The sequence below is a fragment of the Abrus precatorius genome, unplaced genomic scaffold (assembly GCF_003935025.1).
Source record: "Abrus precatorius isolate BTA unplaced genomic scaffold, Abrus_2018 Scaffold3, whole genome shotgun sequence".
NCBI lineage: Eukaryota > Viridiplantae > Streptophyta > Magnoliopsida > Fabales > Fabaceae > Abrus > Abrus precatorius.
This window is the reverse complement of record NW_020874373.1, coordinates 10489234-10506932: the sequence shown is the minus strand read 5'-3', so window position 1 is coordinate 10506932 and position 17699 is coordinate 10489234. Positions and strand designations below refer to the sequence as shown.

General features: G+C 29.5%; 2 protein-coding genes and 1 non-coding gene across 3 annotated transcripts; all 3 read right to left on the bottom strand.

The window, feature by feature from the left end:
* Window positions 1–3586: 3586 nt before the first annotated feature.
* LOC113862156 (cyclin-dependent protein kinase inhibitor SMR9-like) lies at window positions 3587–3934 on the bottom strand. The gene has a single exon (XM_027495286.1). The coding sequence runs from the start codon at window positions 3932–3934 to the stop codon at window positions 3587–3589; it is 348 nt and encodes a 115-aa protein (XP_027351087.1).
* Window positions 3935–5560: 1626 nt separating this feature from the next.
* TRNAK-CUU lies at window positions 5561–5633 on the bottom strand. The gene has a single exon. It is a non-coding gene; the product is annotated as a tRNA-Lys (tRNA).
* A 987-nt stretch (window positions 5634–6620) lies between these two features.
* LOC113862935 (G-type lectin S-receptor-like serine/threonine-protein kinase SD3-1) lies at window positions 6621–10324 on the bottom strand. Its single transcript, XM_027496247.1, has 2 exons — window positions 6836–10324; window positions 6621–6805 (listed from the first exon to the last, which is right to left on the bottom strand). Exon 1 carries the CDS (start codon window positions 9133–9135, stop codon window positions 6859–6861), a length of 2277 nt encoding a protein of 758 aa, XP_027352048.1. The 5' UTR covers window positions 9136–10324; the 3' UTR covers window positions 6621–6805; window positions 6836–6858.
* Between the last annotated feature and the right edge of the window lie 7375 nt (window positions 10325–17699).

Genomic DNA, 17699 nt, shown 5'->3' with positions numbered 1-17699 from the left:
GTTTAATTGCATATTTGAAGATAACAAAATTTTAATGAAAAGACTTATTTATTTTTGAAAAGTAAAATTGTTACTTTAATATCTTAATTTTTTAAAAATTTTGATTTGGTCTATAATTTTTTTTATTTTAATCCTCTAATTTTTAACTGTCCACCCTGAGTAAGTTGTTTATTAATTACGTTTAACTTCATTAGCAATTATCTTTTTCATTTCTTCTTAATTAATGATGTTGCATTAGAATTAGATTACTTCTTTTAATCACTCTAACTTTTAATCGCGATATTTTGAACACCCTTATTGTAATATTATGTCTCTGTTTGTGTCTATCCCTTCGTTATAACATAAACAGTAAGCACAAGCATATCTTCTCTTTAGTCTTTACACTAAAGGAATAATAATAATAATAATAATTACAAGTTGGGGGATAGAGAGGAGAGAACAATTGGTAAAGGTCGTTAATGCAGTTTTCAGTTGGGAGTTATGAACCCACGAGGAAAAGTCTTGTCACATCGACCAGTTTGGCTATGATCTTCTGTAATTGGATTGTGATACCGACATAACATATGTGTGTTTGTGCCTTACTGGGCTATGTGTCTATTCAAAGTTGGCCTTGGTTTACCATTCGAAAGTGCATGGTCTGTGTTTTTCCACATATTTTTATTTTATCTAATGCCGATATCTACATTTTATTTGGGGTGGGTAGTGGGGTACTTCTGTGCCTTTCAATTTTGAACCAACGTGGAAAGGTGGGAATTAATGGGGAAGCTTCCTGCTAGACACCACACATCAAAGTAAATTTGCCACATAAATTTATTAAAAAATGACCCATTTTGATTAATTATAAAATTTTTTAAGTTGAAGAACATAAAAATTAAGTTGTTTTTTTGCCTTAAAATATCCATGTTATATTACTATGAAAATATGAGAAAATCCAAATAATACCAAAGCAGAGTTGGGTGGTGGTGCAACTTGGCCACCTCCAGGCCAAACTTTTTGCCTGTGGGTACCCTCAACGGGCTTCACGGGACCACGTTAGCCATTACTGTCCTTCTGAGCTAACAAACATCTATGCTGGGTAAGTTACTATTTGTGAAGCTTTCACAGTCAACAAACAATCCACGTGTTTTACTTCTTCCTTTGAATCTAAATCTCTCTCTTTTTTTCTTCTAATGCGTTGTCTGCATCTTTATGTACTTGTGCTGATTTAAACGTATCACTATTTACTAATTACACTGTCGCAATTGTAAAACCTACCATCGTTTAACTTAAAAATATTCATTCAAAAAAATACCCTATCCCTGCATATCATTAATGACTTCACTTGTTAAATTTTTTAAATAAATTGAAATAATTAAATTTATTTACTTATTAATTATTTTTTATTTTTTGTAAAATTTCATAAATAAAAATTCTTTGATGCAACATATTATTTATGAAATTTTCGTTTAAATATAGATATGATTTTATTAATATCAACAGGTAAAAGAAAGCTTTAGGTAGAAACGGTTACGTCAAAATCATTATATTTAATTCAGAGATTGGGTTTTAACGCATTATTAACTAATTATTTACTTACATATTGTTAATAAAAAAATTTAAAATTTATTTAACCGCCGTAATCACTTTACAGTAATGATGAAATTAATTAGTTTTCTTACTAAAGGGAGAACAAACAAGGCCCAAAAGCAATACAACAAGGCCCAACTTGTTTTTTCATTCTATTAACATTCCCCATACAGATTGAAGCCCATTTCGGCCTAAAGCCGAGGTACAAGAGTATATAGACATTCTTCTCGTTAAAATTTATTAAAAATTAAAAGTAGAATTTATAAATTGTAATTAACAATTTTAAAAATATCTTATTAACGCTTAAAAAAATAAGAGAACTAAAGTGAAGTAATTAAAAGTAAATTTTTTATTAAAAAACACGGACTCTCTCTCTCACACACATATATATTACTTCTTTCTTTTTTTTCAGTTTTTTAAAATAAATTTTATTTTGAAATCTAAGATGGAACTAACATGCTACTAGCTGGTTACTTTTTTTTTCCAAAAAAGAATAAAAAGGTTTAAATGCGTTTGGTTTAGTTTAATGAAAAGTTGAAAACAGTAGAAAGACAGCAGTGGATTCTAATTAAAAGAATTTCTAATTTTGAAAATGAGAAAATATGTGTACCGTATTAAATTTTAAAAATTAAGAGCATGTTTATTTCTTTTTTAAAAAACAGTTTTTTGTTTTTAAAAATAAAATATAATACAATTTATGTAGGTGTAGAGTAACATTGATATCAAAGTAGTTATATCTGCACTCATCCTCGTAATATTCTAATTCCTCCTCGTTGCAATGTTTTTTTAAGATATGTGTTGTGTTCGGATTGTTATCCTTAAAATGTTGGTAGTCCTTGAAACTCTGTTTACTTTTATGTCCATACAATACAATACGAGCTTAATTCTTCATTGGATTCTGCTGTTCCACGTGTCCTCCCTCTTTCTCTCCTGTGTTTCCTCATGTAGTACACATTCCGGTCATCAAACTCATCATATGATAAACGCAAAACTAGCATCACTTATGCACTCAGCACTATATCACTTTTTGGTTGCATATTCCATCACAAAGCAATTCATCTTTGGATTCTCATTTTCAGCTGCAGATGCTGTATTTTATTTCCATTTTCTATTCTTTTTTAGTACTGTCAAAGGTAAGGGTGACAATGATGATGATAGGCAGCATTTTAATTCACCGCTCATTTTAATATTTCTAATAGATGCAACTTTAATCCTATAAAGTATACTGGGCACTTCTGGGTGCATGCACTGCATAAAGAATATATATATGCAAAAATAATATGACACAAGACTTTCCATAACAAAGATTGTAGCTGCATTATGTGTGGAGTGCATTTGATCAGTACCATAGTGACAAAAAGAAAAGATGAAAAGAGATCACAAGCACCACATGAAGGAATATTCAAAATAAAAAACATTCACTTCCGCATTTAAAAGTTGCTTTTCCTCCCTCTTTTTTATATGTTATGTGGAGATGACACTAGCAAAAGAAAATTAATATTATTAGATAAGTCTATCTTTTGAAAGATGATCATATTTATCAACACATATATTCACCAAGCAAAGTATATATTAATTAATCAACTTATTATAATAACGCAAATTATATTGATTACGCCAAACGCAGTCAAGTCCTTCGGCAGGCAATACATATTTCCAGAATGATGTCAAAGTTATATGATACAAATTGAAATTACATGCCCTTTGACAAGTGAAAACACTGTGAAGGGTAAAGACAATAGATAAATCAAATTTACATGCTTGCAAATGTAAGGACTAAAGAGCTTCATGGTTTGAAATATAGAGAAATTGCACCACACTTCAGCCAGCAAAACCAAAACAGAAATCAGAGAAATTTTAAGCACAAAAAAAGTCTTGCCTAACAATCAAAGGACGTAAGTGCACACTACAAAATAGTCCTAGAAACATTTGTGTCTTCCAATGATCAGCAATTAAGATAGTCACCTACTGAAGTGAAGTGAACTGAACTTCACACTCTCTTGGTAGTAAACTTGAAGCATCAAGCTGAAACATTTCTGAGTGCAGAAAAGAAGAACAACTCTATATCCGGTGATGCAAAAAATGTTATTGGGGGTCTATTTGATGAGCAATTAGGCATTACCCTTCTCTTCTTTGGAGCTGAGGGACATGTCAACACTTCTGGTATTCTGAACCTTTTACCCTTTGGTGTGGCACAGCCACTTGAGCAGAAATCTTCTTCATTATCCTCCTCAACATTCTTAGTACCTTGTTGTTCTTGGAAGCTTGAAGAAGTAGCATACTCACATGGCCTTGTCATTGATTTGTGCTGCTTTGTTTCTTCAAGATTTTGCCACTTCATTATAGTTCTTGTAGAAGCTGACGCCATCTCTAGCCAAATCCCAAAAAGGGTCCACGCTAAACTCTTGTACAAAAATTAGTTGAAAAGCTCAGTTTGCATATCTAAAGGTTGACACAAAATAAGACCCTTACTTTGTTTGCTTTCTTCCAAAACCAGGTGTTGTTGTGAGAGAAACCATAGAGTCATCACTCAGCAGCAAATATATATTGTGGTTATGAGAAGCATCATATGCTACAATGGAGGTTGAAAAGTTCTTGCCCTGACATAATATATCATGTAAATATGAAATCATATGCTACAATGGCAAAACTACTACCACTAGGAAATTAAATTTTATTGTATATGCTCTACCAAATCCTGATAAGATGGAAAACTCTCGAGGCGCCGGAGCCAGCTATGTCCCTCTATGAACTGGAATATCCCCTTTTTGCTCAAGGTAATATAAGGGTAACCCCACTTAATATTATTATTTATAAAGAAAAAGTAGAATGAGCCGCAAACAGGGAGAGATAAGCTTTAAAAAAAAACATTTTCTCTTTTCTTTTTCAACGTTTCAAAATCTTCTCATAATATCGTGAAAGAAAATTACATGAAGTAATTATAATAAAAGTCATTCTTAATTATATAGGATTTCTTAATTTTATTTTTTTGTCTTTAACTCTAAAATATGATGTTATTGTATTGAAATTTAAACCCTTTTTGAACAACTGAACCTTTTAAAGTAGAAGCCTAAAGAGAAATTTCTGATATAGACTTTTCAATTTGACTTTTAGAAATATGGTAACCAATGCATTAATTAAGTCCTACTCATTTTTAAGAATTACAAATACTAGTCATATATTTTTTTAGATACTTATACATTTGTCTTTAAAGACAAATTAATATTAATTAATCACTTATTTATATATATATATATATATATATATATAGTTTGATTATATACTATAAAAAATATAATTAAATTTATTAACAAAAATTAGTTTAAGTAGTAAGTGACTTAATATCACTCAAGTAAAATTTTGGATTCTACTTCTTGTGTATGCAAAAAAAATCTTTAGAGGTATACTTATCCACTGTATATTAGATTCAAATTAAATCCAGTAAAAAAAATATAATCAAATTTTTATACATCTTATTTTTTTATACCTCTCTTTTTCTTTACGATTCTATCACCTATTATGTTTATAACTTTCTCTGTTCTCTCTCATTATATATACGCTGCAAGGTATGTGACAATAATTTTCTGGATAAAACAAATTTAATTTCATCCAAAACAAAAATTCAGACAAAAAAACAACTGATAAAAACGTGTCGATCTTTTATTGAATTAGTATACATCATGAATAAACAAGAGAATCTGAAGAGGTAAAAAAGTCGGTATAGAGTAATAATCAATGATTTTTTAATGTTAATTTATTCTATCAAATACCTTTGTGGTGATTACGGTTTGAAAGTTGTGATCTTTATGATTCAGAATTGGCATATATAGAATCTAACGACAAAGTAGTAAACACTTGTTCCTCAGAACTTATTCCAACACTGCTCTCTTAAATTCAAAATAATAATTGCTCATGACTGTCCCTTGTCAATGTTCTTTAGAATCATCAAACAATTTTTAACCTCCGAAGGTAAATCTAAAAATTAAAAAGCAATCGCCCACCGTGGGGCTCGAACCCACGACCACAAGGTTAAGAGCCTTGCGCTCTACCGACTGAGCTAGACGGGCAAGTTGTTTATCCTATCCACAAAAACAAAATATTCTATGAAGCTTGGGGGATACCAAAGCCCACTAGGTTAATTGTAGTCGTACCTTATATAAATATCCTTATTCTAAGTGTCTAACGATAACAATGTTTACTAAACCGATGTATGAGAAAGTATATGCAAGATTTTTTAAGGAGACTAATATAACACATTCCTTTTGGAGGACTAAACGGTTGTACCATGGTCTCGCTTCAAAATATATCTACAAGAGACTTAGTAATCAATTGCGTCACATATTCATCCCAAATTTCGAAGCCATGCTTTTAATTTTTTTGCTGTCTAGGATTAAATTTTATTTCCTCCAAGAGTAGGCATTAACATACCCTAAATAATTCCTTATCACATAAAGCCAGAGAATTGAGTTATCATGTCATTGCATCAAATATTATAACCAAATGGTTTCTTATCCATTTGAAACAAATGTAGCTCGGACCAGTGGCAATCACCATCTCACTGCATAAAGTGTTCAAATCTAAGGAAAATAGACATCACAAATTTTATGAAGTAGCATGTTAAAGTGCTTCCAGATTATTACCCTTACTTAGTAATCTACGATTACAACGCATTTGTATTCAATATGTAAACATTGTGCTTTTTACAAGAAAATATGAGCAATATACTATTTAGTAAACTTTTTCAAACACATTCATGATTATTAACTAAAATTTATTCAAAATCACAAAAAATATATGTCTGATTCCTAATTTAATAATTCTCATCTATACTATCATAAATTTCAACCAAAAAGCAAGTGTGTGTGTGTGTGTGTGTGTGTAACTAGCACTCCTTAATATATCATTACTCCTAAAATTAAGACTAAATAGAACAGAAATTCACCAGAATTGTAAAGTGAGGCTCTATCTTATAGCCTACTTTGTGCTTCAAGTGACAAACTGAAACTAAGCAATCTTCAAACATAACCACAAAAAAATAAAAATACAATGCTCAGTCTCTAGTATGTGCTCAAATGGAGTCCTATATTCAGGCAGATGCCGCAAATCTGAAATGAACAACAAAGTCTTCGAGTTTACAGTCACTGCCCCACATAGGTTGAGGGACCAAAAATAATGGGCATGGCTATTTTTCACATCTATGTTAGTTCTACTATACACATTGAATATGATGAAGGTAACCAAAAATGTAAAATAAATGAGAAATTCCTAAAAATTGAGCTGGCATAAACACTACTAAATCACCGATTCTGAACAATTTTCTTGTGGATCATCTTCCTGTCTCTGCAAGATAAATGGTGGTGGTGGGGGATCAACATTCAATGTACCATCTAGTACTCTCACTACCTCCTCCATAGAAGGTCTTCTACGTTCATCCATTTGAAGGCACCAGAATGCGATTCTTAATGCACGTTCCAATTCCTCTGAATTGGCAACACCGTCAATTCTTGAATCAACAACATTAACTGCCCTCCCTTCCATCCATTCTGTATATGCCCACTCACAAAGTTGTCCATGTTCTTCACACCCTGTTAACAATGTTAATACTAACTTTCCAAAATCCCCTACATCTTTCTCAGCTGAAAAGCCACAATATGTGGCCTCACCTTCCACTATTGTGAACCCATATTCACACACCTTGGCAATTGAATTTTCATCCAAAATGACATTTTCACATTTCAAATTCCCATGGCTCACAAACTCCCTACACCCGGTGTGCAAATAACTAATGGCCTTTGCCACACTTGAGCATATTTCTATTCTTCTTCTCCAAGTTAGCTTCTTGCAAAGAGCACAATCATTTATATACTTGTCCAGTGAACCCTTTTTGGGATATTCATACACCAAAAATCTATGGTTAAACTCGCAACAATAACCCTCCAGCTTTGCAAGGTTCTTATGGTGGATGTTCCCTAATTTCAGAACAGCACTACGGAACTTCCTTTCTTCTATGGATGCATTCAGGTCTTTAACTACAATCAGGTGATTGTTCGGTAGCATACCCTTGAACATATTTGGCCCAATTTCATTCTTGAGATTCCCAGTGAAACTATTGATTTCTGAGAAGGATAACACAAATAAGCCCTTTGAATCTGGATTTCCAAAAGCTAAAGTGACTTTTCTCATTGTACGGTTTTTTCTTCTGTAGATGCAGAAAACAACTCCTAGCTGGAGCACAGCAAAGATGAAAAATGTTCCTGAGGCTGCTCCCATTAGACAAGAAACACAGAGCCTAGGAGGCAGTTCCTGTGGAGGTGATTTCGTGAGACTAGGATTTACAGCAAATGGACCTGAGCACCTCTTAACAAAAGAAATCGACCTTAGAGATGGATCTGCGTAGCCAGTAACATACTTAGTTTTCTTTATGGAACATTGTGGAGTACCATTGTTGGAAAAGGTAGCAACTGTACACTGCTTGTCATTCTGGCACAACTGCTCACATTGCTGCAAACTAGTTATGATAACAGAATCATCAGGAGGGTAAATACCATACAGATACGTGTTCTTATACGTTATCATATTAGAGCCAGATCCACACTCCTCATCATACGGAACCAAACATTTGTTGGTTTCAGTTGCCTCAAAAGGGCACTTACAATCAGCTGAACCTGAAGTATTGAAGACACAGACACCACGCTGACCACAAGTTGTAAAGACTTTGCATTGATTCTCAACAGCTTGCCAGACTGATCTCCATGATTGTGTAGCGTCAATCCACGAATACAAGCGGAGATTGCCATCCACGTCTAGCCTAAGAAACCGGTAATTCACAGAATCGTTGTGGTCTTCTCCAAACACACTCCAAACAGCTTTCAAACTTTGGTCTCGAAGTTGCAAAGCTCCACCTGAAGTAAGAAATGCAGTGAGATTTGAAGCAGAAGAAGGGCTCTCACTTGTCCAGTATACGATATTACTCTCCCAGCGAAGCTGCAATTGACCTGAAGCATTCATGTAAAGACTGTAATAACTGGACATAGGGTTCTTGGTTGTAGCCCGAAGTATCTGATAAACAGATAAACTCTGTCCTGGGAGGAGTGTATCAGATGGAGTGTCAAAACTTTGCCAAATGATGTTTTGCTCTGAGTCTATCAGAACAAGATTGCCATTATCGTGAAGAGCCGCTGAAACAACGCCTCTATTGCCAGTTCCACTGGTCCATATGCTGAATCCTTGTGAGGAATCACACAGGATCAGTTCCCCTTCGGGAGTGAGTTGGAAATAGGATCTGTTACCTACTGTGACATGAGCACCAGCAACCCAAACCACTTTTTGTTGGTCACTTGATATAGACTTTGAATTGAAACGAATGCCAGCACTAAACTGGTTAGGTTCATCTGAAATGTTAAAGAACCCAAATGCAAAATCCCCATGGGGGGAAACCCAACAATTATTGTCAACAACAGAAAGTTTAGAACCCAACGGTATCACAGTTGTCACAACAGTATGTAGCAAGAAACCAGCAAAAATGCAAAGCAACAATGGTGATATAAGGAGATACTTCTGCTCATGCATATCTATATATGTTCAGAGGGACAAATTAAGAGATATAACAATGAATCCTACTGCCTAAGTCACATTTACAGGTGATAGATGTTGAAGAATCGAGGCCAAAGAGTTGTTCAGCAGTGCAATCAATAATAAGAGCTCAAAAACACAGAGTTCATAGAATTTCAGGTAGAGAATGATGTCAAATTCGAAGGGCTTGGAATAAATTTTCAAAATGAATCAAGGACGGAAGAAAATGTACACGTTTGGTACCTTCAAAGAATAGTCCAAAACTCAGAAATTCAATAAGCTACCACAATACTGCTACCATGAGCATCACACAAACTTGCAACATATTGACAATGCAGCGCCATAAATTTGTCAAAGCAACTAGAAATTGGACAGTGTTGAGACCTTTGTATGACTAATAGCTGCAAAAGGAAGAACGAAGATTCCAAGGTAGAAGCCCTTCTTATCCTTGAGCAAAAAACCAGCAAAAGATGAATTTTAGGACTAAAAATTGGAACTTTATGAAGGGATGGGACCAAATTAGACTAAGGAGGAGCACATTGGTAGAATGCAATTACTTTTCAAGGTTCAAATTTTTAAGAAACAAAAGAAGGGTGTTGCAGAAGGGCAACCTTGAATGTCTCAATTGGTTTCAATAACAAGACTATAAGATGAGACCAACCCAAAAGTAATGAAAAAAATAGACTATTTGTAACTGAGAAGAGTTATCTTGGCATTTTTTGAGATGAAGAGAGTGAGAGAGATCTAAGTAAATCAGATACAGTGAAAAAGCTTGAGCTCAAAACTAGAGAATGTTGAACTTGAATGCACCAAATCTCATGACCCAAATGGAAGTTTTCTTCCTTTTTTATCTTTTCTTTTCTTAGCAACCAACAACTTAGATGAAAAGAAACTGAGCTAAAGAGAGAAGACTTGAACGTTGAGAAATGAACAACACACTTGTTAATTGGTTAATTGGATGGGAAAGGACACGAAGTTAAGGAGTATGAGGTGTCACTAAAAGGTATGATTGGAAGTGAGGGAAAATGGGGTGGCTTTGTGGATGCTCTTTGCTGGGTTTAAATTTGGAGCAAAAACGGAATAGTACTAATTGGTAAGAGTGAGAATAGGAGCAGAGAGAAAAAGGTTATTTGAGTAAATGGGGTGAAGCAAGGAAACAGTGTCAGTGTCACAGAGAGAGTATGGTGAATGGTGACGATGAAGAAGAAGAAATGAAGAACAGAGAAAAGCAGGACGGGGAAAAGGGTTTTAAAGGAATTTTACTTTATTGTTATTGTTCTGTGTTCTTGAATTGTTATTACTTATGGGGGAAAAATATTACGTTAAAACGAAATTATCTTTTTCTTTTTATGAATCTTTAAAGGATATTAGTAAATTTAATTAAACATTGTTACAGGCTACTTTTTTTTATATGATTTTTATTTTTTAAAATACAAAAATTATGAAATTTTTTGTAAAATTATGATAATATGAATTTCAAAAATCATCATTAACAATTTTGTATGCAGTACAAATATTTAAAAATAAAAAATAATAATAAAATCTTAAAAATTATTAATAGTAATTTTTTAAAAAATAATTAAATATTTAAAAAGTACATCAGAAGTTCTCAGTGACAGTTTTAGTCAAAAATTGTCAATAATGATTTTTAAAAAAAATTATATTTCTATAATTTTACAAAAAATTACATATTTTTTGAATTTTTTTAAAAAATTTATATATAAAAAAATGTTCCAATTGTTACATCCTTATTTAAAAAAAAATTATTTACAAGTTTGAAGTATTGAAAAAATGTAAATAAATTTCAGATTTTGATATATTTTTTCTGCTCATTTATAAAAAAAATTATTAATAATTTTACCTAAAATATAAGATTAAATATTTATTTTTTATGCATTAAATATTATTTTTTTTATGTTTCTGTATATTGTAAAATTTATTTGAACAAAAAATATATCTATTAATCATATAAATTAATGTATCTATTTATTTAATGCATAAGATATTAATTTAATTGATATTTTTAAAATATATAATAAATGTATTCTATATTTTTTATCTATCTTAATAATTAATAATTTAAAAAATAATTAAATTATAAATATTTATTTTTAAAAATTTTAGTTAAATCTTATAGAATTTAATTAATAAATAACTTTAATTTGAGTATATTATTAATATAAAAATTTATTATCAATTAATTAAAATATATTATAAATATAATTTTTATATTAATTATTATATAAATTAATATTTTTATACCCAATCATATTCATACATATTATTATAATGATTTTATTCGACTAGAACTGGATTATTACCAATGAAGACTACTTAGAGTGTAGAAAAAAAAAACTATAATTAAATAATAAAAAAATTATACTTTCAACATATTTGAATTAAAATTTTAATAAATTTTACTTCCTATACCATATTAGACACGTGAAGATGGATATACTATGTTTAGCTAAAAAAAAGTATGCCAATTATTCAATCATTATTAATAGTAGAAATTGTGGTCCCTATATTTGTAAAAAAAAAAAAAAAAAAAAAACTTTTGTTCTCGACTAAATTATTTTCCTAATAATAAGATGCTCTGAAAATTTTTATAAAATAATTTATTTTTTATTCTTTTATGCTGAAAACTTATTATTTGTTATTTTGAAAAAATTATTAACTTTTCATTCAATTAATACAAAATTTTTCTCCTCACTTGTGAAAATGAGAACGTATTCAGTCTTGTTTATAAATTAGTATTTTTAAAAATATTTTTCTCAACAAAAAAATATATTCTATTACTAAATGAAAAATTACTTTTACCTTACCTTATTATAAATATTAAAATATTTCTTATATTAGGTATCACCCACAAATTATTCAAGTAAAACTTCAGAAATCGTGAATGTATTAGAAAGTGTAAACTTTTTTTTTTTTTTACAAAACTTAAATGCAGTATTATAAATATTTTAAATTAGAATTAGAGTTTTATTTCAACAATATATTTAATAAAAGTCATCATTAAAAGTTAACATACATTATTGAAGTTAAACTTTAATTTGAATGGTGAGCAACAACAGAAAAATTACAAAAAGTGTTTTTTTTTATAAAAAGTGGTTTAAAAATATATTTTAATCAATTGTATTCAAAAATATAAATTGCTAACAAATTTTGAAATAATTAGTAGATAATTATTTTAAAATTTTCAATTAAAGTCTAATTTATAATCGAGTGTAAAAAACACTTTATTTGAGAAAATTATATTTACTTTAATATTTTTATAAAATAAATTATTTTATTTTCAATCAAGGAATACCTCGATGACAATAAAATTTATTTTAATAATAATAATATTATAAAAAATTCACCATCCAATCAAAATTAATTTCAAATATAAAACTTAACAATTATTTTTTGTTAAATTTATGCTGCCTTGTAATATTTTGTGGTATGTAAATGGTTCTTGAGTTTATTATATTTGTAAATATGTTATAAAATTGAATAAATTCTTATTTTAATTCTTAAAATCGTATCGGTCATTCTCTTAATTTTTTAAAAATATCAAAATATAATCTTAACAAACATTCGTCATTTTAATTTTCTACGTTGAGAGGTGTCAAAGGCTAATAGATCCTTTAAGGCTTCAGCTAGTTTATATTATTTGACTAAAATAGAGATATTTTGCAAATAAGTTTATTTTATATTTTTTTTAAACGTTACTTTAAATAGCGATTAAATTTATAGTTTATATTGTTAAATAATTTATTAAATTATTATCCTCACTACTTGAATTTTTTTTCTTCTTACTTTTATTGTGGCTAGATGATAGGTTTATATTGTTGACTACTTTAGGAGATTATGATACAATATAATTCAAAAGATGGTGAATATTTATTTTAATTACTATATTGTTTATATTATTCATTTTAATTAATAATAGAATATTTTTATAAAAAAATGGTGAAAGTTTGAGATTAACTAATAAACTCTAAAAACTTTTTTTAAAATTTTTTGTCAAATAGGGTGTTTCTAACACTCTTTGTCAATATGACCAAATTGTTCTCAATTATAAACTAATAAATTATTGTTCTCTTTCTCTACAGTGCGGTATGTTTATTGTTCCTCTTAAATATTTATTATCATTTTTATTTAACTAATTTTTTTTATCTTTTTATCAACTTTCTCTTATAATTATATAAATAGGAAAAGAATTTTAAAATTTTCTTAAATAGACATTTCCTCTAGTATTTGGTGGCAATGGTCATTTTGTGCACCATTTATTGCGACATTTGGAAACTTGTCCATGGTGATGTTTTGCTGCCCTCAAGCAACTCAAATTTGTCGCGTGTTTATGTTGGAATTGATGTTCGGTTTTTGTTCCTTAAATTATTTTATTTTTTTCTTTTGCTGATGCGCTTATTCAATTCCAACAATTATAATTAAGTCTTATTTTATTAAGTAAAATCGTCTACACAAATTATATGATGTTATTCAACTCAATAAAATATTAAATTTTCAAAAGTTTAATTAATCAAAATATTTTTTTAATAATTTTATCTGAATTTCTTTTCATCAGTCTTTCACTCTCTCTAGTCGAATAAAAAGTGATAAAAAATGTAATACGCCTCTTCGATCCATCAAAATTCTTTGGGGATTAATTAATAATTAAGCCACAAGAAGTGAAAAAATGCTAGACGTGTGAATTATGAATTTTTACTATATGTATCAAATTAGTGGGACTTATTTTGAATGTTACCTCATAATAAATTTTATTATTAAAATTTTAGTGTAAATTATCGTTTAAAATTTTTAAATAAGGTATGTATTTGAACACACAAAAGCTATAAGACTGCATCCACTAATCACATTTTATTCTCAATAATCATTCCATTATGGCACAATTTAAACTTTAAAAAAATAAATCTATTTCGTTATGATAATGTTATGATATTTTCTTCAATGGATAGGATAGGAACTAGTCCCTTGACACTGGAAAGGATTATCTTGCACAATTATATATTTTCAAGCTTAATGAAATTAGTTTTATCGCAATGACATGGGAAATATTTTTCTAAGACTGCAAGTACTTTTTTTAGAACATAATTTTATTCAAATAAAAATTTATAATATAATAGTATTAATTTTTTTAGTAAGATTGGTTTGTACATAAAATTTGAATTCAAAATCATACTTAAACTATCGATTATATATTACTTAAGCTGACCAGGCACTATAGAATATAGGAAATAGTATAATTTGAAGTTATCAGATTAGTTAGTAAAGATGCTTGCATTTTTAGTTTAATCACTAATTAGATTCAAATTTTAGGCCAATAATGAAAGTTATTTTCTTAAATTGGCAAGTGCAAAGTAAGTCTACACGTCTAAGATCTATGGAAAAAGTTTTATTTTTAATTAAATTAAACACCATTTAAGAACAGATAATGATTCGATGAGAAAAATATTAAATTATTCTTTGAAAAAAATGATGCATTTGAATAGTTTTTCAAAAAAAAAGTATTTTAAGAATGTAGTTTTAGAACAGATAACCAATTTTTGTTATTCAAAGTTAATATAATTAATTATTGTATTATTTAAAAGATAGTTTTAGAACGGGACAAGTTATACGTGACTCACGTGAAAAGTTTATCGAGCCAATAATTACTACACAGGTCAAAATAGGTTATTGTCAGTAGCTAATTGTATGTTTCTTCTTTATCAAATGTTGTTTAACTTATATAATGATATGTCATAATGTAAATAAATTGTTTAAATTGTTTTTATGTCATTATTTGCTTCTCTCCTTTTCTTGAGAATTGTCTAAATTATTTTACTATTTTTCAATCTTAAAAGTTATATCTCTCCTTTAGGAGATTAATATTGGCTAAAATTCAATTTATTTAAACGTAAATGATTTTTTAAGGTTATTTTTCCTTATTAATATCACCAAAGTACTTTTTATTCGAAGTATATATATATTGCTTGCATAAAAATTGAATAATAATAAAAAGTGTTTTAAAGAGTAAATAACTATTACAAAGATAAAAAGAAAAGGTCATAATCGTTTAAAGAGAGTCATAATTAAATGTAGAATATTTGAGATTCTTTTTGGTATTATAACTTTTTTACTATTTATCTTTCAAATTTTAAATAAGTTACTAATAACGTTAATCAAATAAAAAAATATTTTAATTTAACTGAAAATTAAAAATTTTTTTCGTAATTATATATACTGTTAAGTTAACTTATTAAATCAAAAATATTTTTGATCAAAAATAACTATTAAACTAAATGATAATATAAATAACTATTAAATTAAAATTAATAACATAATATTTTTAAAATAATTCAAGAATAAGAAAATAATATAATAATAAAAATAAATATTTAGTATCCTTTAAAATTATAACTTATTATAATATTTCAAAAAAAGTTAACATAAAAAAACTTATTGAAGAGATTTACGTATCAGTATTACTCAAATGCAGATGAAAGAAGATACAGATACTAACATATTTATGTATTTATTACACATAAGAAGCCTAAAATAAACCAGCTAATCCAGTGCAAAAGCAAAAGGCATCGTAATGGGAACACAATCTTCCTTCAATATGGAAGAAAGGATAAATAATTATTAAACTAATAAAATAAAAATAAAAAACAGTATAATAAATTGTTTCTGTCTAGCAGAGTTTCTATAATAGGTTTGGTTGGGTCCTAGGAGATGGGATGTCTATCCGATTTTGGAAAGATAATTGGATCCATCTCAATATTAATCTTAAACAGTTTGCCTTGCAGATTATCCCTGAATCTGTTTTGCATGAGCTTGTGATCCTTTTTTCTCAAAATAGTAATTGGGATTGGCCTAGGCTCAAATCGGTGCTCCCTGAGCATATTTGAAACTTAATTAGCCAAATAAACCCTCCTGAGTTTGATAAAGAGCATGATAGGTTCTTTTGGAAATCTAATAGAAATAATGTGTTTATAGTGAAGTCTGCTTACCAATCTGTCTCCTGTAATGATCAGACTTAGCCTATAATTAGTAAATCTTTTAATCTGATTTGGAGTTAGGCAGGTCTCCCTAATATAAAGGTTTTTCTTTGAAAGGTTGCCCATGGTAGACTCCTGACTTGACTGTCTCTGCTATTTGTACTAGGTGTAATTCTATAGATGAAACAGTTATACATGTCCTTAGGGACTGCGAGTTGGCTAGGCATATTTGGGACCAACTTCTCCTTCCTGACCACTGGGTTCCTTTTTATAGTAAAGGATTAACTAGTTAGCTTGAGTTTAATTTGCCTAAATCTAATTTCTCTTCTCATCCTCACTAGTGTGTGTTATTTGGCTTGGTGGCTTGGAACCTGTGGAGAAATAGGAACAAGAAGATCTTTTAGGACTCCATTCTTCACAATGAGTCTTTTTTCTTTAAAATTCTATCTGATTTTGACTATTTTTGGTTCCTTGGCAGGGATACTCTCAATGGGTCAAGCTGATTGGGAACTGAGCGGATTACTAGATGGCAACCTCCCATGAGAATGCATCTTAAACTTGATATTGATGGGGCTGTTAGCCAAACTACTAGTATGGCTAGTTGCGGTGGGCTCATTCGGGATAACAACGGTACTTTCATTAGAAGCTTTTATAGGGCTCTGGATTTTTGCTCTCCCTTAGCTGCGGAGCTTTGGAGTATTTTCTGGGGCTTCCATCTTGTCATCTCCAAGAGAATCAATCTAATTTGGGTTGAATGTGACTCAAAGAAGACTATTTTCTTAGTTGTTAATGTTCAAAGTAGTAATCACCTTGATGAGTCACTAACTCATCTAGAAAATTAAAGGTTTTTAAGCATATTTCATTGAATTTAAATTATAAGCTAATGCAATTAATTGAGAAATTCAATGGAATGTTGTATTTGCTGGAAAATTCATGAATCATTCATATTCTAATGGCTGGCAATTTTATTTTGAAGGGATTAGAAAGAAATTATGCAATTGGACTTAAAGAGCAAAAAATGAGTGCTGCAGGATTGATTTGTGGGAAGACGTATTCCTGATTGTGGGGACACGATGCTGACTGATGCACATAAAAGCAAATTTTTTTTGAAAAGGCAGCATCTTTTATCTTTCCTTTTTTAGAACATTCTAGAGCACAATTTTCTAGGTTTTCATATAATTTTACATAGAATAAGGTAACTAGGGCAAACTCCTTACATCTTGATAGAAGAATTCTCATGGAAACTTGGATTTCCATTTCATCTTCTCTGATTTTTATAATAGAACAGTAACTCTTTCATTTTATCATTTTACTGTAAGCTTTTCTATGATTATGAATTCCGTTTCTACAATATATCTCAGTTTTAATTCATTTCCTTTCATAATGTTTAGCTAAATTACTTTGGGGTTGAGTGAGGATGAACTTAAACCTTTATCCTTTGCAATGAACTAACATTGGACATAGCTCAAGATACAAACTTTATTCTAACATTTTGATTTTGAACTTAATGCCTTTCTGTTCTACGTGAATGTGGTTAATGAAAAAGAGTTCATTGCTAGAAAGTTGTGAGTTTTC